We start from the raw sequence: 27,684 nt of genomic DNA, 5'->3' as shown, positions 1-27,684 counted from the left end.
CGGGACCTAAATATAGCATGAATTATTCTTGTTAATGAAAACCATGAGCAATGTGTTCACCGTAAGAGGCTTCCAAAGGTTAAGCAATCATATAAAAACATGCAATGAAGCTCATACAGATGTTTCTGTTTATGTGTTTCTATTTATTCAACAAATTTCATTTCATACATCAGATCGAACCGCTAAAATAAATGAAATAAATCCCTCAGCCAATGGGAGAAAAACACCTTTACTACGGTGCTGTAAATCCAATGAAACGGCTTTAACATGGCTTTAATATGAAACCCCTTATTTCACCAAGGTTTATCAGAAGCTGGCGCTAAGTCTCTAGCGCTCATCCTGACATTCACTGTGGATATTCTGTATTTTGTGAGTGACAATGCGTTAAACTTATTCCATCTGGGGACTGATATATATTTTAAGATGTGTGCTGCTACACAGAAAACATCCCATAAGGTAATATAAAACAAGGTTGTGTGCAAACACTAATTCTACTTTTCTTGATATTTGTGATTATTTGCAGCGTATTTATAAGTGTCAGGATTTTAAATCAGCCATCAAATCAAAAGTGTGTTTCCTAAGCCTTGAATCCCAATGACAGCCAGATGACAGAATTACTGAAGAATCACTGAATAACTTTATTAACATTGCGATAATCTTAAACTCAACAAACACATGGTGTCAGCATTCAGAGACTACAGAAGCAGAGTGAGAAGTGCCAACAAGTCCCCATTTTTAGACAGAATACAAATCAAAAAACACCTAAATGAAACAAATTCCTGAGATGCAAAACAAAAGAAAGAGAGTTAATTATATGAGAAAAAAAACATCTCTATGTGTGATTGTGTCACTTGTCATCGTTGTGACAATATAGAGACTAGGATGATTGATTCTAGTTTCAATATTGCAGACAAACAATGAAATGCGCTGAAACCAAACTGTACAAACACATGGCGGCTCGGATGAGGAGCGATATGACTGGTTTGTATTATCACTGCTGATCAGGACAAAACCTTGACCTTGAACCTAAATGTGAACCCACATAGTTCATGAAAAAAACAAACAGAGTATGTCTCAGAGTGGCTACTTTCATATTCATCACTTCTTCAAATAAGGGAAGAAGAGTTTGTAGTTTTAGGTGATATGGGCTTCTAATTTCACGAAACTGGGGACAATTGCTAGCGCAAAAATGCATGTGGTAAAAAAAGTGTGTAGCAGGACGGGTACACGATGTGGAATCATCAGGTGTGAGTTTGGACAAGCGTCAATGATCACCAGTATCATCAGCTTCCCTCTTTAAGAGAAACAGACATGCAGCTCCCCAAATGTGTCCATGGATTCTCTGATGTCCTTTTTTAAAGCTAAACTTTTTCATTTCACTGAAATCCTGTGCTATGATGTCGTCATAAAACGCAACTGTATGAGTGCCCTTGTTCAACATTGACAGTAACTTAATAGTATATTAAAATGTGTTTCTATTATTGTCCACTTTTGGCTAACACAGTGGACAAAGCGTGTACCAATAAAAGTCACACAAACATCATTTTGTACAAGTCGGATATTTGCAACCGCCAACACGAAGAATGTTCTCAAAATTGTGGGTGATTTCATGCCAAAGTTACTGCCTGATCTGCATAAATAAGCAGCTATCTCAGCTGCACGCCTCCCGACGCCAGTCAAAGGAAGCGGGTTCGTTTGGAGCCAGGAAACAAAACAGAGGCAAATGGGTTAAATGGAAGGGTGCCCAATGACGACGGCGCGCGGCGGCCACATTAGCGCTGCTACTGTCTTGCCGCCAGGCTGAAATTAGAGGCCCATGATGTAGAGGATACACACCAAACATGTATATGCTGGAAAGCCAGGACGCAAACATTTTAAAGCTTAGTTTCGACCGACAAGACAATATAGATTCAGACCAATAACTGACCCAATGATGATTCCTACTATGATAGTTGATTCTATCATTGTAAAATAGTTGATAATGGTATGTGCCAGGCTGTTAGACAAATTATATATATATATATATATGTGTGTAAAACCATCATAAAAAGCCAAATGCAACAAATGAGTTCATTACTGCCATATTTACATATGGTTTTCAGAAAGAAACAAAACAACAAAAGTAAAACACACGCATTTTCTAAGAAATATCCATCCAATTAGTAAGAGTGCATAATTCAGTAAGTGGCACCTGTTTAATTTCTAAACACCAATTTAATCACTGCAGACCTGATAATTCACAAGTGTTCGTTTAATAAAAAAACAATCTGTTTCTCTGAATTCAGAATCAACAGATCCATTTGTCCACTCTCCTATTCCTAAGATTGATATAAGGGCCTAAAGCAACGCAGAATTTTACTGGCACATCATCAATTAAGACACAACAATATAGAAACTATATAGAAAGTAAAAAAAAACATCAATGGGATAAAAGTACAGAATGTGATACAGAAGATCAAGAAGAGCAGAAACCAGTCTAGAGTGCTTTGGCCCAGAAGTTGAAGACAAACATGTGGTGGTATATTGGTTTAAGTGCACTAAAATGAAAAAAAAATATGGAAACTGTGACAAAGCTTTTGCATTCTTAAAATATATCTAAATGTAATATGCATCCTAAATTCTACATCGGTGGTGATAGGTTTAATTATTCCCAACTTGTGATTCACTCCAGCAGTGCTGGAGACGCATCCAGAAGGACTTTACTTGCTGACCTTATTTGCATAATGTTGTAAATTGGCCACTGAATTGGAGACAGCTGGGCCCACTATTTTATTGCCCTTGGTAATAATTTGCTCCATCTTGGTAGATTAGCGGCTTGCCTTTTAACTCTTTAGCTTCAGACGTCACATTGTTTATCGCTAAGGAGAGTAAATCAGCTAAATGAAAGACGAATGGCAGTGATGAAAAGAAACAGAAGTTGTTCACAAGGTTATGTTTGTGAAAGAGCGCGTGAAACTTTAAACGCCTCCGACATAAAGGCAATTTATCCTTGGATACTTTTCAATTCTAATTAGCATTTTAAGGATTTCTGTTATTTCCGTTCAGTTTTGCAGTTTTTTGTTGTTGTTGTTGTGTTAATCACATCCCAATCCTTCTGATCTGTAGCACCCGAGAGCACGCCACCAACACAAGAAGCCGCTGCTCTCCAAAATTAAGTTACAAACACATTTTCATTGTGGTTATCTCTTAAATAACTTCAGTTCAAATAAATAAAAAATATGAGCCAAACAAAAACATGCTAATGTGGATTACCAAAGTTTTGTCTTCACCCAGTATATACATGCCTTGTGCCAGAACCAAATGCTTTTGTTTAAAAGTTCTTCAATAAGGACTATTCAATGAAAAAGTAAAGTAAATAGATAACGCGGCTAATATACAAATTTGTAGGAATCCAGAATTTAACAGCAATTTTCACAATCAACCACATTTTAGCAGACACAATACACAGCAGGGAGTTTGAACCATTTAAACCAAAACTATTACAATATTTTGAATAAAAACATGTTTTAGCTTACATTTTCAAAAAGATGCATTGTATTTCCCCTCCATGAATTGGATGAAAGACAGCCGTGTTGTCTTCCCACTACACATTTGAATAGTAGAACCATTCCCAAGGCAATCTAATTGTTGCCAAAGGAACACAGTTACTCATTCAGACATTTTTGTGCTTCTCAATTTGTCTTCAGTTTTGGAAAGGAGGCCCCTGCAGATCCACAACCCAGCACTCACACGTCTATTTTACATTTTTTTTTTTTTTTTTTGCTTGAAGACCCTATGAAATGGAAATCAAAGTTCAGCTCATGGCAAGTGACTCTGACAAAAGGAAAATAAGTAGAGCATTTAGCAAGAAGACATGTGGGTGATACAAACCATTTAACTAAATAGCTTGAAGCTTGGAGCTGCAAATGTGGTGTATGATGTGGTGTTGGTCAAACTGATGTTATCACTCTTTGAATAAAATGTTAATATTACTGCATGTTTGTTCATAATCCAGTAAATAAACAGAAGTGTGTATAAAACCCACAGTGAAAACCTGCCAGCATATCAAGCTTACAAAAGGTAACCAACATCCACTATACGATTGAGAAAATAATGAATTCAACAGGGATTTTTTTATATTCATCCTGTAACTGTGTACTTTTTTGACCAACTCGACTCTAAACGTTTAATTTTACATTTCAAAGGGTCCGTAAGCCTAAAAAATTATTTGAATGTGACGTAACATAAAAAATAAACCAATTAAAGCAAAAGCTAAACTCATTTCATTACAATTTTTACAGCCTTTAGAGAGAAGAGATTAATTATTTCTGTACACCTGAACCCAATATGTGAATCACAAACTATTGTAAGCTGTCAAGAGGACACTGAAGGTGTTGGTGGTTCACTAAACTGCAACTTCGGCAGTGCAAGAATATACAGACAAAAGTACAGCAGATTTAGCAAATGGTTTTATACACTTGGTTGAGTTTATTTGATGGAATGCTTCATCTAGCATCTGTGTGTGTGTGTGTGTGTTATCTGCTCTAAACAATACCACACCACCCTTTATTATCCCTATTCTAATAATGAAAATCATATAACACACTTATCTGACAAGCCTTGCTACAGTGTTACACAAAACCTTCTTCTTATCTTACATGGATCAACTGTTTAATTACACGTCTATTTAGAGGGGCTGGGGTTGGGGGAGGTGGATCTAAAAGTAGCATATTCAGTGTGATAGACATGTATAAGGCGTAAACAGCAAAGAGTTTTATTAAAATAATTTAAAAAAAGAGACGCAATGTATAGTATAAAGCTGTGAGCTAATTAATGAAATGATGGTCCAGTGAACCCATCTACAAAGCATTTACATTGCTACCGACAGACGATACATGAAGGCATTGACAGAAGTTCAATGGCGTCTGTATTTTTAGGCACCGTGTTGATGTGATATATGATATGTGTTTGTGAGCGTGTTTGAACAAAGAGGATATGCGTGTGTGTGTGTGTGTGTGTGTGTGTGTGTTGGGATGCCTGCTTATGAGGGAAACAGGGTGCAGAAGGGCTCATGTAAGAAGCAGTCATGGTAGTTACACAGACTTCCAGGCATTTTATGTCAAAGACGAGGGGACACCTTCGGCAGCGACAGCCGGCTGCCTGTGAAAACCGGCTGCCAAAAAAAAAAAACGGAGAGAAAACACCAGATGTAAAAGATCAAGAAAAAAAAAAAAAAGCAATAGGAAAAACACTGAAGGGGCTCCTCTGTCTGCGCGCTGCCTGGTTCCTTGTTGACACGGCGGGGCAGTGGTCAGACATGAAGAAGAAAAGGGGGAGACATAGAGAGAGAGGAGAGAGAGAGAGAGAGATAGAGAGAGAGAGAGAGAGAGAGGGGAAAGGAGAAAGAGAGCTGCACAGCTCCCCCTGCAGTCTAAATGAAGTACTCTTTCTTCTCTTCTGCGTGCGCGTGGTTGCCCTCGGCGTTGATGATGGCCGTATCGGCGTCGGGCGCGTCGTCCGCCCCTTTGGCCTCGTTTGTCAAGTACGTTCCTGAGGACACCAAAGACAAACCTGTGTCAAGAAAAAACTACTACTACTACAACGCTGTGACGAAACCCATCCGAAGACAACGTGACAAATGCTACATAATCCAATGTATGATGGGAGGCTGTGTAAGTACAACAGGTGCAAGTAGCTGTGAGAGTAAGTGTGTTAAAAAAACGACTTTATTGTTCTCAACGACGCTTAAATTACTCAACTTAAAGGTTGACGTCCAAAAAATGGGATTTTGTAAAAGTGAGGGTGGAGATGGTTTCCCAAATATAATATTAAAACTTTAAATAAATACAGAGACATTTCTGAATTGTAATAAATCAAATGGGTCAAAGACACATCTATTGATGCTACCAATGCTTGGGTAGAAGGGTAACTCAAAGTCTGTTAGGGCAAGCTGCTTCATTTACATCCACAAAGGAAGAGCTTATTTTGACCCATGACAGGCTGCGATTGCTATCATAAGTGTCTGATGTCATAGAAAGAGTGATTCTGAAATCGTGGAAGACAAACTATGAGAATAAACTAGTTGAAAACTACCCTTTGACCTTGAATGAAGCAGCTCTCCCTGAGGGCATTACATTGCATTCTATGAGCGGCACATTGGAGAAATTGTTGTCTTAATTAATCAATCAAACATAAACAGATGGGAAAATAGGGTTCTAGCTTGAAAAATACCAAACGCTAACTCTCAAAGCCTCCAGTCACTGCTGTTAGGTCCACCACTTGTAATTTGGGAAAACGGGAGGGACTTTGATGTCCAAAAGGAGAAGAAGGACACGCTAACCCTAGTTCCATGAGCCTCAGGTCATTTCCAGTGTGCTTTTACCTTTATGCCTGGCCAGGTATCTTCCCAGAACAATGATTAAACACAGGGTGACAAAGACCACCACGGCCACCACTCCTCCAATCAGGGCGTGGTCGGTGCCGTGCTGCCCCAGAGCATTGGGATCTGAGAGAGAGAGAGACACACAAAGAGAGCAGATGAAGGTGCCGGTTGGCGAGGTGACGGAGCGAGGGGCAGAGGAGCAGCAAGACGGACAATACAAAACAGAGCGAGAAGGGAAGAAGAAGATCATTTCCACCTCGGTCCTACTCTAATGAGCTGCTGTCATTCCTCTCTCCTTTCACATCATGCATTCGGGAACAGAGCTGCTTAGCTCTCTGAGGATAATAGAATGGAGAGAGAGAGAGAGAGAGACGGACACCACATTGACAAAATGAGCAGCTACAGGCAGACGCACATTTAGCCTGAAGAATGAGGAGAATAAAAAGAGTAACTCAGGGAAAAAAAAGTGAATAATTCAGGATCACGCCAACTGTGCTGCAGGAGTCCCCAACATGCCAACCAGGGCGGCCTGGAAGAGTTAGCACGCAGTAAATAAATCATCACACAGAAAACAAAAAATAAAGATTTGTCTCTGCCTTGGCGAGGAAGGATTGTTGTTAGGAAAACAAACTAGTTGTTGAAGGATCGCTACAGGTCCTTCTCCTCCTAAAACTGCAGAAATGATAGCGGGTGAAAATGTCGCCATTCACGCCATCAAAGGTTCGCCTTGATTTCGAAAAAAACAGCGTGTTCCTCTAATTCGCCTCAACTTCCCCTATCCTAAAAGTCAAGCTGGGTGATTCAGGTTTGGAGTGACGACATTGTACCGACGGCGCCCACCTTGGCAAATGGAAAACGCTGACAGCGTCGGCGTTGGTGGATTTGGGTAATGGGACAGCCTGTATTATTCATATCAGTCCGTGACACCTGAGAAATTAGCACCCATCTCATTATCACGCCATACACCACCCCGTCACCCTGTCGCTCCGGTTATGTATGTGTGCCCATGACAGCTAGACAATGGCCACGTCGGAGAGGGGGGGGGGTATCAGCGATGGGAAGGTGGTTTGGACAAACCGCGATGTCTCACGTTGACACCGTTTCACTTCAGCATTCTCCTTTCTTTGTTCTCGGCGGACCGCCCATGTGGCCCAAATCGAACAGCTGGCCCGCTCCGGCTCCATAACTCTCTCCCCGCGCTCCGAGTGACCAGGCCGTCACACTTCGCCGCCTCTCGGTGGACAAACGCCGATGCGCGCGGACGTGTGTGGCCTGGTTTCACGGCCCTGGCGGTTCTGCTTGGTCAGTGGAGCAGGGAGTTGAGGAATGTTCCCCCCGAGGACTCTGCTGCGTTTAGTTACACACATGGTTGTGTCTCTTCACCTCTATGTGTCAGGACGGTAAGTGTTTTTTTTTTATTTTTATACTCATCATACACACTCACCGTCCCGCTCCTGCGCCTCAGCCTGGCCATTACAACCCAGTGAATAAGCCGTGGCAGTCTCATGTCTGCCTACGGAGTCATGCATAACGGGGCGATGGTGGCGCGTGGAATAGTGTGATGTGCTGGGAGCTGCAGGGTTGGTGGTTCAAATCCCGGCTGCTCCACGTGTCATGTCAAAGTGTCTCTGAGCAAGACACCCCACCCCCAATTGCTCCCCAGGCCAAATGTAAGCCATGGGTTAAGATGCAATGTAAGTTGCTTTGAATGAAAGCTAAACGACATGTAATGTAATACACGGTCTGCTCACGCAACATGCTGGTTTTGAGCAAGTCCAACTCTTGACTCCTGCAGAATCTGGTGGAACTGGAGAGAGTATTTGACACAGAAGATTTAGTAAGGAGGATTCCCTTAGCCGGATACTCGCGTAAATTCATCCCAACCTACAATCCTGTTCTCTACAAATTGTGGTTTGCGTATTGCGATCTTTTGTATTCTAGTCTACGGAAGAGGACAAAGGAAGCGATGAACGGGGAAAAGGCTAAAATTTCAGTTAGAGCAAGAAAGACACGGAAAGAAGGAAAGGTGGAGCGGGATCTAGAGGGAGGGTCGTACAGCTAATGGGTCCAGAACACATTAGCTTTTAATAAGGGCACATACATTCTTCTCCCTGCGATTTAATATGGGAGCGTGGGAGAGCAAACTCCTCTTCTAATATTTATAACTCTCCTTGTCGCCTGGCTTTGCGCCGTGCGGCTGTTTAATAAATTAAAGGGGTTCATGGCTTCTGTGGACTGAAGCAAAAAACGCTGCTCTTAAACCGCGCCACTAACTTCTCATCAGATCGGTTTCACTGATGCTCCATACGGGGTTACGGTTAGAGGGGGATGCGATACGTTAATCTGTATTCAATCTATAATCACATGTGAATCATACTGCACATCAAAAAAAAAGTTTGCTAAAGTCAAGTTTTGTGAACAGTTTTACAAACCTATGCAATATGTGGGCCAACGTTTGAAATAATTCTGGAAAGACACAGAAAGAGAAACTAGGAGGAGCAGAATGGCACATCTGGTCTGACCGATGTGAGCCAGCGATGAGGTCACCAAAGTCCCGGCCTCTGGGATTATTTCCTAATGATCTGAATGATGCAGACGGCTTTAAACTGACAGTTATCAATAAGACCCCCATCTGTGGTGAGGATTTCATCAGATGCTGCGCACGCTGTCCGCCGCTCTACTTCGCACTCTGGAATGAAATCGTCAGACGGAACTGATGAAATAAGGAAGGGGTTTGGTTTAGGATGTAAGATACGATCGAATGCTTCATCAAAGCTGGTGAAGTTAACCTTCATGCGAACAATAAGACATAGTAGTGGGTTTCTTTTAGTTATGTATATGTTTTATAAGGTAGGTGTGGATGTTGAATGAAACATGAGCAGAAATCTTTTTGACAAATATGAGGTAAGTGGTGCAGTTACATAAATTAATTCAAAATGGTTTTATTGTTGAAGGTGCGTCATGCACATATAAGAGGTCTAACACACAAAAGGAGTAAAAGTTAATCCGTCTTTGTGTTTTGACTAGGCAAGGAGGACATTAAATGAAAGGTTGATCTACATGAGAATACATATTTCAAAAGCAATGCTTGCTCTACTATATTTATATTTTTTGAAAGGTCACCGGGAGTTGAGTTTAGTGCTTTCCTGTACAGAAACAAAGACATTCGTACCATAAATTGGGGCAGGAAGCCAGTGAAGGGCGGGACACGATGTGTTGGACATCAAACATTTTCCGCTTTATGTTGAAACCAAGCATACGACCTTGGTGCAGGGGAACATTATCAATTCAAGTGAGGACTCAAATATTCCATCAAGCACTCAGCTGGAGAGAAATGATGAGTCTATATAAAAAATCTGCCGACCTCCTTCTTCATTCAGGTTATCAACAGGCATCCACCAATCTGACCCGTTCAGCTCTGAGCACTGGGCTTTGGACCTGGACTTGATACCAGTATTTAACTAAAAGGATGTCAATGTAAGATGACATCAGGCTTGAATTAAATGTTGCTTTCGTAACTGAAAATATAACAAATGAATACATAGATAGTAATCTGCTGCACTGAATGCTGAAAGGTTAGTTTGATTATTTGTATTAAGAATGTTACATTCACATTCACAAAGTATATAAAATCAAACTTTGTTGTTTCAGGTTCAGCAAAGTATGCAAATCTTGTACTTTTGTCACGGTTTGGGTTTACTTCCTGGTTCATTTTGTAGTTTTCCTGCCTCTTGTGTCCCTGGGTTCACTTCACTTCCTGCCTTGTCCCGTCTTCCTGCTCTAATAATTAGGCTAAAGCTAGAGACAATAGAAAGAAGCGCCTGCAACAGAATGAAAGTTAAGGAGTGAGTTGTCAGAAGTGCCTGCAGGCTTCACTTGTTCGACGACTCAATTATAGCCAACGTTTTGGCTGAGACTAGAACTTCACCAATCTGCATCTAAGGCTGGCTCTACTGCCAAGATGAAAGAGTCCCTGCAGGCCGTGGGAGTGGGCTGAAAGACATGTGTGCATTTTGAATGCATGCACCCATGCATGAGACAGAGTTAGAAAGACAGGAAAGACGAGACGCTACTTGTGTGTGTACGTGTGTGTGTGTGTGTGTGTGTCCAGGACATTATTACTTGCTGGGTCAGAGTGGATTAATTAGATTCCGAAAACAAATTACTTCTGCTAATCATTCAATAAAGCCCTCACATGGACTTGGACACTATCTTGAATATTCAACAACCTCCTTCTCCCTTCTCAGAATGAAAACAAATTGTGGTCAGCAGGCTAACAGCATGAAGTTATAAGCAAAGCAAGATAATTAATCATACAAATTAATTACGTTTCCTGCGATAATCAATTCATCAAAGCAGCTTCAAGTTCTGCAAAATTCATAACCTCTTCAAAAGAGTAAGGCAGGGAGATGACCAATGACACCAATGTAACCCATTTGTGGTAATTTAATCACAGCTATACAGTATTGCTGCTGCTCTTCAGTTGCGTAAATTGCGTTATCCTTCTAGGTAGCTCGTAAGAATCACACTGCGCGAGCCAACGTCTGAGCAGCAGCCGGAGAGAAGAACTAGCCGACACTGAGATGAGCGATCCTGGAGGAGGCAAGTTGCCACGACAAGCTCAACAACCGCTTGAGAGGGGAAAAGCAGAGAAAAATGAATGAAAGACTAAATACAATGTCAACAAATAAGAATAAGACTTGCCTTGACTGACTGTGTGTGTGTGTGTGTGTGTGTGTGCATGTGAGAGCCTCTTGAAGATTGCTGAATGTGTCCCCTGCCATTGAGATTTAATGAATAGAAAGGCTATTACAATTAATTCATAACACCAGCCTCAGGATCTAATGATTGCTCTTTTTCCGTTCTACACTTTGTTCCAAATTGTTGCTATAATTCTTTCCCAAAGCGAGTTAAAGTGACAGGCTATCAATAATAATTGCCCAGCAGTAAGTGGAAAGACCTTTGCATTATGTTTTAATTTCTCCTGTGCTCCTCAGCTTTATGGGAGGAAGGTTGGAGAGTTGGAGAGAAGACGGTCGTGGTGCTCGATATTTAACCATTTCACCCCTCTGGGACGTCGCTACCCGAGCTCGGCCTTCCTGCCTGAGGCACATAAAGCAACACGTTGCCCTGAACACCTGCCCTCAAGAATAAATGTCTTTAGCCTATCATACGGCCTATTCTGTTCTCCCCCATTTAAACAAAGAAATCAATAGCAATGGAATGAAGCGGTTACAACTCCCTGCAAGCAGTGGAAATCGTCCCCTCTCTAATTTAATTTTCAGAAAAGGTTTTTCCTGGGTCAAAAGCAGCAAATAGGTGAAAGTGGGGTTAAAGACATAAAACGTGACCTGTGAGGCTCCCTTTTAAAATCCCTTTTAAAACCTCAAACATTTGAAACAGCAATTAATCATGATATTTAAGGAATTTAGTTATTTTTTCACTTAGCTGCACTCAATTTCTTTAAATGTGAAATATGTGCAGGTTGGTGGTTGAATATTTGAAAAATACCGAGTTAGTCATACATCTGTGTGCTGTCATCAGTTTAGATTTCATTTTGTATTGTCCATATCGTCCAGCCTCTTCCCAAAACATTCCAACCAAATAAAGACAAGGCTAACTTTCAGCTATTTTGGTTTTAATCCCACTCTTATAATATTTATGCTATCTCAATGATTTGTTTTGTATAAATTGATTTAATGGGTTGATTATTTCCAATGTTTATTCTCAAAAAGAAAAGGGTGTAATGCAGGTTTTATTTTAAATAAAAAAATCACTGAGAACTTTCCAACAATTTCCAACTCTAATAGCTTATTGAAAGAGCACCTGTGACAAATAATTAGCTTAAAGATATATTTTTACTTTTCTGATGTATATACTATGCGATAAATAGTATCATTTAGATAAATGGTTACCAGCCATCAAATATATGAAAACAGGCAGCTAATGTAAGATTAGCGCTCTGAAGTTGGAGCAGATCCGCCGGCTCCAGTCTCACTACACGGAGCAAAGGATGCGGGTGGTTCTGTTTTTTTGTCTATTCATTTAGGTCATTTTAGGAATCTCAAAATAATCCCAACCGCTGCGTTGGGTCGTCACCGCTATCAACTTCCAGGGAGGAAGAGCCTTCGTATTTGTCATTTGAGTAGCAACCATAAAATGCAGGATAGCTATGGATTTTCACTGAGCCTCAGACAGCAACCAGCCCTCTGGAATCTAACTGAGACAATTCAGCAATTCATTCCATTTTATAATATGTGTTTTGACTTAAGGTTTCTGGTACAATTCTTAACTTCTGCCTTCCGCTGCTCTCGAGGAACAGCGAATGGACCAAACTACTAGATGGGTATTGTTTTAGCGTTCCTGTCCTCTCCACAGGCAGAGACACATAGGCATGAATAATTGCTGTCTTCCCTGCAGTGGGCCCGTTTTCTGCGGCAATACCAGGCTACAGGGGCCGGGGTTGGCCACACGAATGCTGATTATGAGAAGTGAATGGTAAATATTTGAAAACAGCAGAGAAAGCCTTGTGCAGGATTCAACCTTCCAGCTTCACAAGGTCAAAGCAAATTTGCAAGCCATGAAAGAGCATTTGGCCAATTCTAGACAACCCAGTGGTGGGTGGGGGTTGGGGGGAACGGGTGTGTGGGTGGGTGTTCATGGAGAATGGGGTGGGGGGGGGGGGGGTTGATGACATTGCATAGACCTCTGATACTTAGTGAAAGAGTTATTATAGCCATTAAGGCTGGCTGGGCTTTTTGAAGCGGTGTGCGTGTGCGAGTGTGTGTGTGTGTGTGTGTGTGTGTGTCGGGCATACCTGCCAACACTTCATTAATAAAGTGAATCCCAGACTGCAGTTATGCATCAGTCCCGGCGTTATCCAATATGGAAGGAAAACAGAGGAATATCTCACATATCTTTACACTACACCCGAAAGGTCGTCAACAGTGTTAAAGGCTTGGATTGTTGTCAAATTGAAATTACCATTAGAACCGCTGATATGAAGTATTTATTCACTAATATTTCTGCTCCCATGCTGGAATATCAACGAAAACTTAACGCCACAAAGTCAGGACAAATAGACAGAAAATCATTTTTAAAGCCATATCTTATATAAATAATGCCGCATTTCATATCACACAAATGCTTTTAGGTAGATAGAAAAATATTAAATCCTGCACCGAGAGGAAAACACTGTAGAACTGTGTACAGGGGGATACAGATGTTTTCAGTCATTGCTTTCTAGCGATGCCGTTTCATTGTCACTCCTTGATTGTGCGGAACAATCTGTACAGCCTAATAATCACAATTATTATTATAATCTCTCACGTGTCCCTCAAACTGGCGTAAGCTCTCCGGCAACAAAACAACAGAGATGTGGTCACCCTCTAATGTAACGGCAGCTCCATTTCAAGTCTGGTCTTAGCTGTGAAACTCTAGGAAACAGAGGCAAAAGTGACACATTCTGCATCAGCAAATACGCATGGGTCTGTGAGAGCGAGATTTAGTCATCAGAGGGTGTACATGTTCGCTCTGAGCAAATGTCAATGTACCGCCAATTTGTCATGACTGTGCGGTGTGTGTGGATGGTGTGCATGCTGTCGGCAGCTGTTCTTTTGGGAGTGAAATCGAGGCTTTAGCACACAGATTATCCATAGTCGAACATTTTCGTTTTTAACTTACTGTATTCCCAGCGGATTGAGTGTAATGCCAGCTGAGGAATATTGGCATTCTTAGTGAATCCTTCCCTGTTTAACTATGTCACATGAATTCCACTAAAGGTTTCAGTGACAGCATGCGGAAGCTGTAAATCTAAGGTGAAGGACAAGATACGTCAGGTGGCTGCATCCGGACAAAAAGAACCCCCCATACTGTACATTAATTACACCATTCCTTTGATTCTTTTCTTCAGTTTCTACATTGACATGGGGTATTTGTCATACTGTAATGGTTATGTAGAATTGAATATTCTCAGCCCTTGCATTACAATAGAATTACTATCAACACACAAAGCAACACTCATGGTGTGACTTTTCTGTGAATTATTACAGCTCCTGTATGTACAGGCTTATATGATTTCCCAAATTACTATGATCCCTTCCAGGTTTCTTTTCCTGGAACAATGAACATAGTTGATGGGTGTCAGCTGGTAAAAGATAATCAACCATGAAATGCAAAATAAACTGCATTTACAGCCTCTCCTGTGACAAGATCTGGTCCTCGTTATTTCTCTCTTTTCAATACCAACTGCTTAAAACTCCTCTGCTTCTCTGATCTTCTCTCAGACAGTTTCTTGTGGGAAGAAGTCGCGCCCTCAGTTGTCATGATTGTGTGTTGATGAAGAGCAAGGGAGGAAGAATGCAAGGCTAGCATATGAAAGACGGCAGAACAGACAAACGTGGCCCTAAAAGAGCTCATCAGACAGATAATATGCTAATCTTCTGCATGCAGTGCTGCAGAGCTGAACCTACACTGTGTATTTCATCAGCCCAGGAAGGCAACTTTATTACAGACAGTGCAGCTCAACAGTTGCTTGCTTTCATCCAAAAACCTGTGAAAAGACCTGGTAATGAATCAAGTAGACACATGAAAGCAGATATTGTAGTATCCTGTGACTGGGGACTCGGGGAAGGAGTCTGATATTTAGATTCCCTGAAGATACCGTAAGGGGCTCGGCTTGTCTCGTGTCTCTGCACTACACAAACAGACATCAGAGAACAATAGAGACATGCTGAAGAGGAGTATCCAACAAGATGTAGGGAGACGTGAGGCAGGAACAGAAGAAATGGTTGATAGACAAGTGAAACTAAAGCTGTGAGAGAAAGCAAAGCAGCAGAGGCAAGGTAGAAAGGGAAAAGGGGAATATAATGTCTTGTAGGGGGCTTAAAAGTAATTTAGATAAAATGGAGAAAAAAACATGATGCTGCGTGAGAACTGCAGATAAAATACAGAGAATTAAGGACAGAGAAGAAATCAGTGTCTTGAGTCTCATATAGTTATTTAATGAACTGTATTGTATTTGGGGCTGAATCGTTGTGTTCTGCGAGAAAGGATACATGTGTTAAATGTGTGCGATCAACAACTTTAAGAATCCAGGCATACAGCATAATGCTTTTAAATTGACATGTGAATAGTCTCCAAGCAGGGATGTCAACCACAACTGCAGAATGTCCCAGAATGTTTACCAACTTGGGGAAAATTCCATCACTCTAGCAAGTTATAGAAGTTTGACCCTCTCAGTGACCTACGCTGAAAGGAAGGGACAGACTTCCATTAAACTGTTGCTCTCACTGCGTTGGGCAGCATTGTCAAGTTCCTCAAATTGTTCCCCTTATCACTTCAGGTCAGCAGTATTTCTATCCCTGTTGAGAACATCTTTCTGGAGACGACCAGTCAGGCTCTTGGGCTGCGGCCATCACAGGCGCAAGTGACCTTCTGGCGTGGCCTCGGAGGGCTGGTATACACAATGGGCTATTCAGCGCCGTGTCCCTAACCTCGTCCAACATGCGGCCAACATTCCTCTAGGGGGCACATTGTATGTAGCTGGTATCTCTGAATAGGCTACAATAGCTTTAGCTGCTTCCTCAGCAGAAAGGTGCCATTTAACCTCCATGGTGGCAGAGGGTCAACATACCAGGAATATTTTTTTTTACTTTTTATCATTTTTTTTTACTTTTTACCATTTTATTTTCATTTATATCTAAATGTGCCATTTAGAATGCCCACATGGTGGCTGCTGTGTTATCTCTCTGAAAAGAGCTTTTCAAGTGAGAATTCTTTAAGTTTGATCCCAGTATTAGGAGTCATGATGATGACTCCAGTGGCCAGACATTTTCACTTAGACATGACATTTGCTTCTTCGATGCACAGCAGTACTGAAGTCTTTAAAATGCCAAGGGGGCAGTAGATTGTGTATTTAAACAGCTCAACTCATTGTGAATACAATGACCCGGGGCGTCTAAGAGACTTTGCAAACTGAATAATGCACATAAATAAAAAAAGACACCAAACCGATACATTTCAATAGACGTGCTCGATGTCCCTGCCCATTAAAAAGACGCACAGTTTAGGTTTACAATCCCAGAGGGGGATTTAAAAGAGGTAGATTGGAAATAAATCTATCCCGGGAAGAATGTTTAACATCCGATATTTTCCGGATGTCAGCGTCTCCGCGTCGCAGCCTGTCAACATGAGGCATGAACACCGGCGCTCCAGGCGGAGCGGTAGCTGAGGGAGGAGTCGTAGGACAGAAGAGAAATAAAATGAAGAGGGAAAGCGGGAAGATACAGTGGCATGCCGAGGTGGCCGCGGAGACTGGTGGTGGGGGCGGTACTGTACCTCTGCTGTCAGTGACTGTGGGGTCTGAGGCGCGGGTGCCTGATTGGGTGGTGGGATCTGGACGGATGGGATGTAGGGGGGGGGTGGTGGATGGAGGCAGGGTTGTGGGGATGTCTGGTGAGGGGTGCAGACAGACACATATACACAAAACAATACAACAACAAAAAAATGAATAGACTTTAAAAAAGCAACACACGATGGTCACGACATCGTACAGTGAGGGGAAACAAAAAGGCATGATTATGGCACAATGCAAAGCATAAAAAAAAACATTGAAACACTTACAAGGAGATGCTGTTGATGCAAGGCGATGCACAACAGGGTTTATGTACTTATGTACTGCTTTCACAAGAAGGGGACGGGCGTAAGGTCAGAGTGACCTTGACCTCTGACCCATGTAATTGGATCATCTTTACGTCCAAGCGGATTAGCTCACATTTGTAGATATTCCATCCAGTCTGTGGTTTTCTGTTGTATCACAATCACAAGAATAGCAAATGCATGGAAGGACATCCCAGAAACATGACGCCCGAGGCCTTGGCGGAGATGAATGATGGAAGAAATATTTGGCAAATTGCCATTTTGTGTTCTGTCTTTGAATATGAGGGTCATTTCCGTAGCATGATTACAGGATTAACCTTGACTCTGCTAATGTTGCTTTTTGTCTTTGGGGAAAGATCGTACACTGGGAGTGTGCAGTTTTTGCAAGGATCATTTCAGGAGAGGGTAGCCGAGCCATCACTGTCATTCGAGTTTTTTGTTTTTTTTGTACTTGTCACTACAGCACAACACAAACAGTGTTTCATCCAATGCAGTGTTTGTCCCTGTCACTTGTTAAAGCAACCGGAGAAATGGCACTGAGACATTCCGTGACAAAGTTAATGAGGTTACGATACCACCATGGCTTTTATGTTTGTGTCCCTCTGCTTTTTATGGTGAGCTTGAGGCTCTTAATTGGCGGTGGTACTCTTTCTCAGGGCCAACTGTCTTCAGTCTCCCAGTGACATTTCAGCCTTAGTGGTAATCACTATGCAGCTAAGTGCATGTGTCTTGGAAAAAGGGTGGAGAGAAAACGTCTCCTCGTTGGAAGGGAACTATTAAAAGGTATTTTCTAAGAATTATGGCAGCAATTGTGAAAGGCTAAAAGGTGTGGTAATCACTAATGAAGCGTAGGAACAGACTGCGTGCCATTTCAAAAGGACACTCCCACATCCCATTGCCTTTTTGCAGCATATAATTCATCATTTCATCATTAAGTGCGCTGGTTATTGTTGTTACATTCTGCTGAAATGTGAAGGAATTGTTAAATGCGGCATGTTAATAGGAAGTTTAAAACTAAACATTTATGGTAATAAAGGTAACCCAAATCAATATGCTGGATTAAGATTTGTCTCCTTTGGACTCTGGTGATCAGATCTACACATGGATGTCAGTCTTTTTCTCTGTAGGTTCATTCTGCTTGGAAACCTGCAGCTCTATTTGTTTCAATACAGCCTTCATAAAAGATTTGAATAAGGAAAACCATTTTGTTTATATCAGGTGGTATGCATTGGTCCTGGGCGTACTGACCTGTTTTGTGGCTTTGAATGCAAAGGGGCCACTTATGACATTAAGGATTTAACTAAATATCTAGTGTTGTTATTACTGCATTTGAGATAGTTTAAAAAAAATAAGGTCTTGAAAACAAATATTTGAGTTATAATGTTGTATTTGTCTTTTCACAGAAGCATCTGGATGAGTATGAAAACCAAAATATAGTGTGATGACATGAAGCTAATTATAATTATATTTCTCTGACATTTACATTCTTTCTTTCCTACTAGAGCGCTTTACTGTCAATAGCTTTAATTTGTGGAATGCCACGGCTAAAGTCAAGTTCTAAATTCTTCATTTTGTAAATTACGGCCCCATTTAGAGTAAAGTAGAAAATAAATCAGCTTTTGGCTTTAGAGCATTGCCACCATGGCAACCTATTAATCACAGTGGAGGCGTATCAATGTGTATCCCTCTCTAACTCAACCCACTCTGTCCAAACATGGTCAATTCTGGCTCAAAAGAGCCAGGTGGCGATGGCTGAAATGTGAGACATGAAGTGTTGAAATGATATTCAACAAACAAATCGGTCATGGTGGCTCCATCCTCTTTTTTTTATAGCGGCTATGCATATTACAAGATATTTCACTCGGTGGCATACCTGACAAGTCTTCAAAAACACTTGCGAGAAGTGATGCAGAGACGCACAGAGACTGTAAAAAAGATGGCCGCATGAAACCAGTAGTTGAAATTGAAAACTAAGAAAATGAATATGTAGGAGAGAAAGGTTGGCGAGATGCTGAAAGCAATGATTGTCTGTCCTGCAGGGAGAGTTGGAGGGAATACTATTTTTCCCTTTTGCACTCTAACTGGCACTAAAATCTTGTAGCATAAACTCGACATTAGTCCCATCCTCCTTAACTCCACATCTGGGTTGTTACAACTGAACAAATAGCATTAATAAGGACAGTCTAGACGACACTGGAAAAGACAGATTTCTCTCTGTTAGTCTGATTAGATCTGATTTTAAATCAGAGAGCAAATGAAACACCCCCTAAGTGCTAGTCATGATTAATGTAATATTCTATTGATCCGAAATGTATTTTGCCTCCAGTCTTATGAACTCTGGCCAAAAACCGCCAGCATTTTCATCCTTAGTCATTGCTAAAGCCAACGGTCAAACGGTGATGTAACTGCTCCCCTTATTTTTCTTAAATTATTCCTTAATGCCAAGAGACAAACGGCACTGGATAAACAGAAGTGAGGATGAGCTATCTGAGTCCCTTTCCCCCCACCTCCTCTGGCATTACTAGGCATTACTTATCCTTCCTGGTGAAATTCCTGACAACGCAGCACTAAATTGTGCCACCCTCACACATTTCCCTGCTGTGGGTATGTGTGTCTTAGTTTGTGTGTGTGTGTGCAAGATCTGGGACGCAGGTTTATTTAAGGGAAGGCGTTGGTGGCATTTGTGTCACCCAAGGCCCTTATTCTCCCTGTGAGAGATGGCACCACTAATGACTCCGAGCACTGATATAGTATGCAGATCAGGATGTATTATAATCCGCTTTTTTTTTTTGCAATGGAGTTAGGAGCGAGTGCCCGTGAGGTTCATACTCCATTTCCCCCTATTTTTGGTGGCATCATTGGAGTTCAACGCATCCTGCACTGCAGCTTTTTTCCTCTCCCAGTTTCTTTACCTTTGAAACACGACTACCCACATCAACCTCTCCGTTTAACTCACCGTAGACGTAGAGCACATATTCAGCACTACTGGTCCCTAAGTGGTTGCCGGCTTCACAGCGGTAGGTGCCGTTGTCCGTCTTGTTGAGTGAAGTAAAGGTGAGCTCCCTCCCCTCTACAATCATCCTGTCCAGGTCAGGAAGTTCACCGCCGTCCTTTGTCCACATCACAGGATCTGGCCTGGGTGGTTAGGGGATGAAAGAGAAGAGGTACGGTCTGTTTTCTGAAGCGTTATCCATCAGGATGAAAAAAACTATTACAGAATTTGAGTGACTTACGAAGGGTTTCCTTTGGACACGCATTCCAGCTTTAAGTACTGACCCTCCTGGGGGACAGCAAGGGAGTGGATGATCTGCACACGAGGAGCATCTAGGACAGACAGGATTATATGTATAACCCTTAAATGACTTAATGCTGGGTCATGATTAAATGATTAACACAAATATTCCAAATTAAATGTTTAAAATATGTCATTACAAGAAGACTGCCCTGATACAAACCCAGTACATGGACGTTTCCATGAATGATACATTATTAAAGTCTGTATGTCATCCAACAGGATTCTGCAGCTGTAAAAGCATTCTTGGTGACTTCCGCTATAATGTATTTCCTCTCCCATAGACCCCATGTGTGTGTGTGTGTGTGTGTGTGTGTGTGTGTGTGTGTGAGAGTGTGTGCGAGTGTGTGCATGTCTCAGTCTGTGCACTCACAGTGGACCTCCAGTACTTCGGTGGCTTGCTGTGGTGTCTGTGCGAGGGCCACATGGTCCACTTTGCAGGTGTAGGCCACTCCATCATCATTTCTGTCCACGTGCAGCTGCAGAGAGCTGCGTACTGTAAATGTCTTCCCGCTTGCATTCACCTCTTTGGCACCTTTGGAGAAAGTTGCATACTATCACAGATGCAGCACATTTATCTTGCAAGGTGTGAGGGCGGCACATTAATGCGATTCCCCTGCGCACAACTTGCCCTGCTTTACCACCACAGCCAGACCCAACAAGGGCTCTCACAGTATATTTATACCTTTATCTCTTCATCATAGTTAATGAGGTTATAGTGAATTTTGGAGGAATTATGGTTACGGCTAATACTGTAAGAATTTGGCAACAGAAAATACTTTGCACAAAGGAATAGAATATAAAACAAACAAAAAAAAAACTCACATCCCACTACTCCCTGGATGTTGCTTTGGCAGCTCTACAGCACAGGACCCTTTCTATGCTCAAACCCACTTGCTTCACTTGTAGCTAGAGGCTCTTTGAATGTAATGTGTATATTTAGCTCGTAGGCCTTATTAACTAACATCTTTGCCTGGTGCTTCCTGCGCTTCATTGCTCCTGCAAAATGTCAGAATCTCACCTAACACTGTGCTCTCCTTCCAACCCATCCACTGGACAACCATTTCCAGCCCCACTGGGACAAAAACATTACCAGGGGCCCCTCAGCTCTTTGACAATAACTCAGCCTTGTCACAAAGAATCATTACACACAGTATTCTCCATCCGTACAAGTTGCTCTCAGAGCTACCCGGACCCCACCCGCCGTGTAATACCATCCAATCAGCTGGGTCAGCTCAATGAGTTCATGTCCATTAGCACCCCGATCCTTGCCAAGACATCCTGGAATCCTCCAACTCAGCTTCGTAAAAACGGTCTACATGATGTCGGTAAATTTGGCTTGCTTCTTGAGCACATCATTCCTTTTTATTGCCACATTCGCCAATCCTTAATGAAATGGGCCTTAGATAATGCTAATGTTTAAGAATAAAGTTCCACGACCGACCCTCATGACAGCAATCTTTGACCACCACGTTTTAACGTTGTTGTCATTTTATATCATCATTTCCTGAAAGCAGCGATGTGGAGCAAGTAGAGAGGTACGTTCTAACAAGAAGGTCCACTAGTTGACTCCCGCTGATTTCTACCCTCCCTTTCTAACTGTCCTTGAGCTCAGCAGCCCGTTCCTGGCCCCCGGGTGCCACGTGCTCAGTCTGAATGACCAGAATTTAAACACCAAACAGAAAGAACAGTCCAGTCGGGGACTAATATCCTCTACTTACCGCTGAAGATCTCCTTAATGCTGGCTGCTGCTCACCTTCCTAGTTGTTAAAAAAAAGAATAACCCCCCGTGGATGTGACACAAATGTTCTCCTAAATTCAGAGAAAATGTGTAAGAAAAAAGGACTGTCCTCCTGCAGACTATACATGCACCTCTTGGTCTGTTTAGTAGAAATAATAATTCAATTGGTAATATGTGACCACCCCCAAGCAGGTATTTTTAACAGTGGTCTTTTGCAGCTGGTTGCTTTGCTCAGGTCATTTAAACCATCTCAAGCATGTTCATTCACACGCCTTTATGTGTTTTTTTCATAATAGGAAAAAAAATACTGTAATACTGAATCCGAATGTCCAGGCTTATTGCTTCATTCAGGTGTTCCCCTACTTTGTCTCTCTATCTCTATCGTCTTTGTTTGTATTTCCTGAAGAGAGGGTTTACGCTCCATAGCCTTCTCTGCTATGCACTCATCTGCTCCACTTTCCAAGCGTTCTACCCCACTGTCTCCTCTCCCTCTCGATTCTGCCAATCAACCCTTCTCCTCAGTCACTTCCCCCCCAACTGATGCAATGAGCCCGCCTCCCCAAGAGATGAATGACTGACAGGTCTGCAGTGCTAGCAACATCCGCCCAGACAACAAAAGAGGGGTCATTTCTGGATTTCTTTCTTGCAAAGTAGAGGCAACAGGGTGAGAGCGATGGGGCATCTCATTTCTAACGTCTCGCCATGCTGTACCACTCGCGTCCATTCTCAGACTATTTCCCATTAGCTATACGTCCTCATGGACTGCTTCTCGCTGCCCTTTTGTCTCTCCATCAGCTAAACTTGTCTTGTTCGTTCTGTAGAAGGTTCCTCACACAGATGTACTGTTTTTAAAGTTATCTTATTAACCTTATTACAAGTTTCAAATTCCTTTATATTTTTGTATGACTTTGATACTTAAACTCAATGGATCATCCTGAATTTGAATAAAACTAACCCCCCCACATTATTTCTAAAAGTAAATTTATAGTATTTAAAGTATATTTTTATTCATTTGATAGAGAAGCGACTTTTATGTTTAATATTCTTAATGTTTACATTCTTAAAAGTCTTTTAGATTCAAATGGATTCTATAAGATTCATGAATGGATTACCACAAAATTGGCTTGCACAAATTTGGAGTTCAATAAAATCATTTTTTGGGCCAATGCTTTTTAGATCCACTTTGAGAAGCGAACAACAGTTTAACAGCAAGTAATACGTCATTGTTAAAATGTGTCAATCTGGATGCACTCAAGGCTTCTGCACTGTTGTGTGTGCGGACAGGAGTGTGTATGCATATGCGGGTGATAGAAGGTACACTATAATTGGTTTATAAATATCTTATCACATTTTAGGTGGAGCTGAAATAAACAGCTGACATAGAGCTGCCATTACAGGTCATGGTTGTCAATCAAAAAAGAGAGCTGGCCAGTCTCATACCACCCGAAACATATATATTGGAGAGAATTTTATTGTTGGAAAGATTTAAAAATGCAGAACATTTTGATAAATACCGGCTACAGAGTTACTTTAAGCAGGTACTCTCCTTTTGTTACATACTGTAGTGTCTCTTACAGAATTCTTATAAAATCATAGATGGTAGTATTTTCCTTTGCAGCCTTTCTATATAATTCAAAACAAATCAGACATCCCATTCATGAAAGATTTGCAATATTCAAATACTGTAAAGGAAACATGTCTGTATTCATACGTAGCCATTTTTTATTTTAGTCTCTTCATTATTTAGAAAAGACAAATTGCAAGGCCATATCCATGTGTATTGTACGTATTATAAAAATGTACTTTCTTGTTACTTGATCTTCTGAGTTTGTATCTCTATGTGGAAATGCACTTATTGTAAGTCGCTTTGGATAAAAGCGTCAGCTAAATGACATGTAATGTAATGTAATATTTAAAAACACATTTACTTGTGGCACCTTGCTTCAACAAACGTCAAACAAACCTGCCCCCCTTTGGCTGGGAGGCGAAGGCTGCTCACAGCTCTGCAGGACATCGCACTGGCGGGATTCGAAAATGAAAATGACAGCCATAAAAGTGTGACCCTTTCATGCCATTTGGGAAGAGAGCGGCGACCCAGGAAAAGAGGACGGGGGACGGAGAAGAGAGACATAAGTGGACTGCTGGCCGCGGCCCATCGGAGATCTAAAACAGTTTGCCTGTGAAATCGCCCCTGGGTGTGGGTGAGCATGAGCGAAATATATATGACGCTATAAAGTGATTCATGAAAATATTTCGATACATTAGAATTCACAATGCAAAAAAATATTGAAACAAGTGCGCTGATCAACAGCAGGCTCCAGCTCCAGCGAGGTGTGGAGATGATACAGTGTGCCGTCCACCGTCTACTCCCATGTTCTGGGTGCCCTGCAGCGTGAGGGAGCTGCCTCACCAGTTTGACCCTGCACTTAACTGACGGCTGACTATGACCAGGGAGCCGCTGTCGGGTTTCTATGGTATCAGTGCCTGGCAGACCCGTCACAATGTCTCTTCTGACACGGGGCTCTCAGAGCATTTACACCTAAGAAATGTCTGCTGTGGATACTGCAGACGGGCTTTCTGCAGCCCTCAAAAGGAGAGGTCTGATAGGTCTGGGTGCCTTGGCATTTAAAACTGGACAGTTGCTCCACCTCCAGGATGTTGCTCTTAATGAACATAGACAGCGGGGGTAGCGGTATGATCTTATCTCCTTTCGCCGCGGTGCTCAAGTCAAACTCGGTTAACCCGCTCGCGCACTCTCATGATGCCAGAGAGAGGAGGATAAGTTAGGTGCACCTCCACCTCGGCATATTAAATCAAGGTGAAACAAGTTCAAAAAGAAAGAAAAGAAAGTGGAGGCAGTGCATGGAACATTGATGATATATTTTTGCTCTTCCTTTTGTGGTTGATAAGTTGGATAAAACCGTTTCAATTAAGGTTGTTGCTCCAACGAGATGTAAAAAAACTAGATAACTTTCCCTCACCTCAACCCAATGCCTTCATGTTCATTGACATACCAACATTCTTGGGCGACACATGTATACAGAATGTAGAGGGTGAACATGTGTTTTTGTGTGTGTGTGTGTGCGTGTGCGTGTGGCTTAGACATCTTTTATTCATGCCACTGTGACTTGCAGGAGCCATCTTGAAATTACAACTTTAATGGTCATTGATCCTCCCCGACCCCAGGGAGCTGGACGGGATGAACGCAGTCCCAACACAGACATTTAAAGTATGTGCAGCGTCGTCGAACGCCCGATGAAATAACGGAAAATATATTCAGCTTTTGAGTGGAAACGGCTTTAAATTCCCCAACTTAATTCGTATTTTAGTGCTCTCAATGTCAGTGGCAGTCTCATCAACTTCAACATCCTCGTCTTTGAAATAAGCTGCGGGAGCTATTGCCACTCACTCTGCCCGGTAGTTCTTTCCAGAGCAAACCTTAGAATAATGATGGCGAACTCGTTCCGTTCCCACTCAAAGTAGTCAAGGACAATTACCCACAAATGAAGAAACGAAGAAAAGGTTGTTCAGTCACTATTCAACTCTTGGGTGCGCGGGCAGCTCTTGAGTGACAGTCGACAGCGACCTGAAAATGGCGCGCCTTGTGTCAGCAGTAATAGTTCCTTGTCCTTGACTAACAACTTTGACAACACAATGGGGACGTGGCCGCGAGCGGATTTGAATCGGATCTTTGTGTTTTTCTTCCCTAAGCCCCCCGACGGAATTGAGTTAACGCGCAACATGATGAAGCAATAACCTCTACAGTTTAGGTCAGGGAGTGCGATGATACTAGTCCGATAGCGCACATCCCCACCCTCATTTGAAATAAATATTCATTTCATCTCCGCCTTGCTCGGGCTCCACACAGCTCCCTCTGGTTCAGCGGTGTGTAAACAAGTGCTACATGTGGTGATATTGGCAAAGGTCTCTCTGGGTTACGCTGTGTAACTGAGATAGAAATATATCATTACTGGGTGGGGTCTGAGGGGATCTGGGCGGGAGGGAGGGGGGGGGGGACAAAGAGGCTGAGAAATAAGAATATTGGATCCTCTCACGCAGGCGTGTGTCCTCTTACACGCGGGCCGTCCGCTCCATCTGTCTGTTTTGCTCCCACACACACACACACACACACACACACACACACACACACACACACACACACACACACACACACACACACACACACACGAACTTAGCATAAGGTGTCCGTTAACTGCATGCGAATGGGTGATGGACTGCTCCAGTGGCTCCGCCAGTAATATAATCTTCCCTATTTCCCCAGATCCCACACCAATATGTCACAATTGTCATTTCTTCCTAGCATGGTCGCCCACAATCAGATGGTTTTTCACATGTAACACACCCCGATGCGGTCAGGGTGATGATACACCTACGCAGTCACACCTACAATGTGTGTTGACCGGCTTTGCTCTTTGTGTTGGCATTCTTCCATGTGTATTTATGTTGTCTGTTTTAAATGTGGAAAAAAAAAAGCCAGACTGCTTGGAGAGTGGCAGGCGCACAAATGAACCGTCCGGGTCCTGCTAACCATTCGCATCTTCAAAACCTGACCAGGTAATGGCAGAAATGGAGAAAAGTGGAACAGCATCAGTAGATGTGTTAATCACAATCTCAAAAAAAAACATTCTTTCCTGAAATAAATGCGTCCTGATTGTGTCTGACAAATACATCACACTGACTGACAAACTGCAAATTAAAAACAAACACAACTTGTCGGGGGAGGCAGTGTATTAATCACAGGATCAATGTGTCCTTCACCTTGGAAATCAATCATTTATATGGGGTAATAAAAAAAGATAATGGTGACACGGTTAACCACCAAGGTTTGATGAGATAATTTGATTAAAGATGATCATTTGTGCTGTTAAGAGTCTGATTGGTATTTTCTTTTCCCTCTGTCAGGAGTCAAAGGGTTAGATACTTTTTTCTGCCTCTTATTTTAGCTCAGAGAATGTTCTTAGGCAAAGTGAATAGACGTGTTGAGACAAATTCAATATTATCTCCCAACTACAGTTAATCAAATGGAAGGACATCATGATAGCCAGCAGTGATTTGGCCGTATCCGTCTGCTCATCTGGACCCTGGTCAACCCAACCCAGCTGTTTGGGCTTACTCTTACTTTTTCAGTGAATTCAGTAAGGGCCTCTGATCGAAATTGACTAATCCAACAGATAATCTGACTAGAATCTTCTAATCGGACATTTGTATGAAATATAAACAGAAAACTTCATAACCATTTTCAACAATGTTTCATTCTATAAAAAATATGCAGCGTATCATTTACACAGAAGGGAAACACCTGAACATGTTATTTGTGTCCTTTCGGGGCAAAGAACAAAAACAACAACCGTGTCACAGTGAATTAAAAGGTGATTTTACACAAGAGTTTACACAACCCAAATGAAAGAGAGTAGCGTGCCCGAGTTCAGGGGAGTATTACAGCATGTGACCTTAATGAGTAGGAGAATCTCTTGAGACCACCTTCACTTCAAACCACCAAGGATATCTCTGACTATCTGGAAACTTTCTGTGGCAAATTAAAAGCATGTGAAGTGGTGGCTAGGTTTCCATTTGCCTCACAGGGAGATCTTCCCCCATTAGCAGGCCACC

The 27,684-nt window shown here is 42.0% G+C and overlaps 1 protein-coding gene across 3 annotated transcripts in view; it reads right to left on the bottom strand.

Moving 5' to 3' along the window:
* Positions 1-618: 618 nt before the first annotated feature.
* The window catches only part of cadm2a (cell adhesion molecule 2a), a 159,557-nt gene continuing 132,491 nt past the window's right edge, over positions 619-27,684 (bottom strand). For 2 of the 3 annotated variants that reach the window (XM_037467569.2, XM_037467570.2), the window contains 6 exons: positions 20,686-20,847; positions 20,254-20,344; positions 19,977-20,155; positions 16,700-16,813; positions 6,362-6,484; positions 619-5,529 (listed from right to left, as the gene is read on the bottom strand). In XM_037467569.2, the coding sequence (XP_037323466.1) occupies positions 5,411-5,529; positions 6,362-6,484; positions 16,700-16,813; positions 19,977-20,155; positions 20,254-20,344; positions 20,686-20,847 (788 nt within the window). In that variant the 3' untranslated portion in view covers positions 619-5,410. The remainder of the gene's footprint in view (positions 5,530-6,361; positions 6,485-16,699; positions 16,814-19,976; positions 20,156-20,253; positions 20,345-20,685; positions 20,848-27,684) is intronic. The other variant, XM_037467572.2, reaches the window with a different exon arrangement.

The sequence above is a fragment of the Pungitius pungitius genome, chromosome 16 (genome assembly GCF_949316345.1).
Source record: "Pungitius pungitius chromosome 16, fPunPun2.1, whole genome shotgun sequence".
In the NCBI taxonomy this organism is placed as follows: Eukaryota; Metazoa; Chordata; class Actinopteri; order Perciformes; family Gasterosteidae; genus Pungitius; species Pungitius pungitius.
This window is presented reverse-complemented; position numbering and strand designations above follow the sequence as displayed.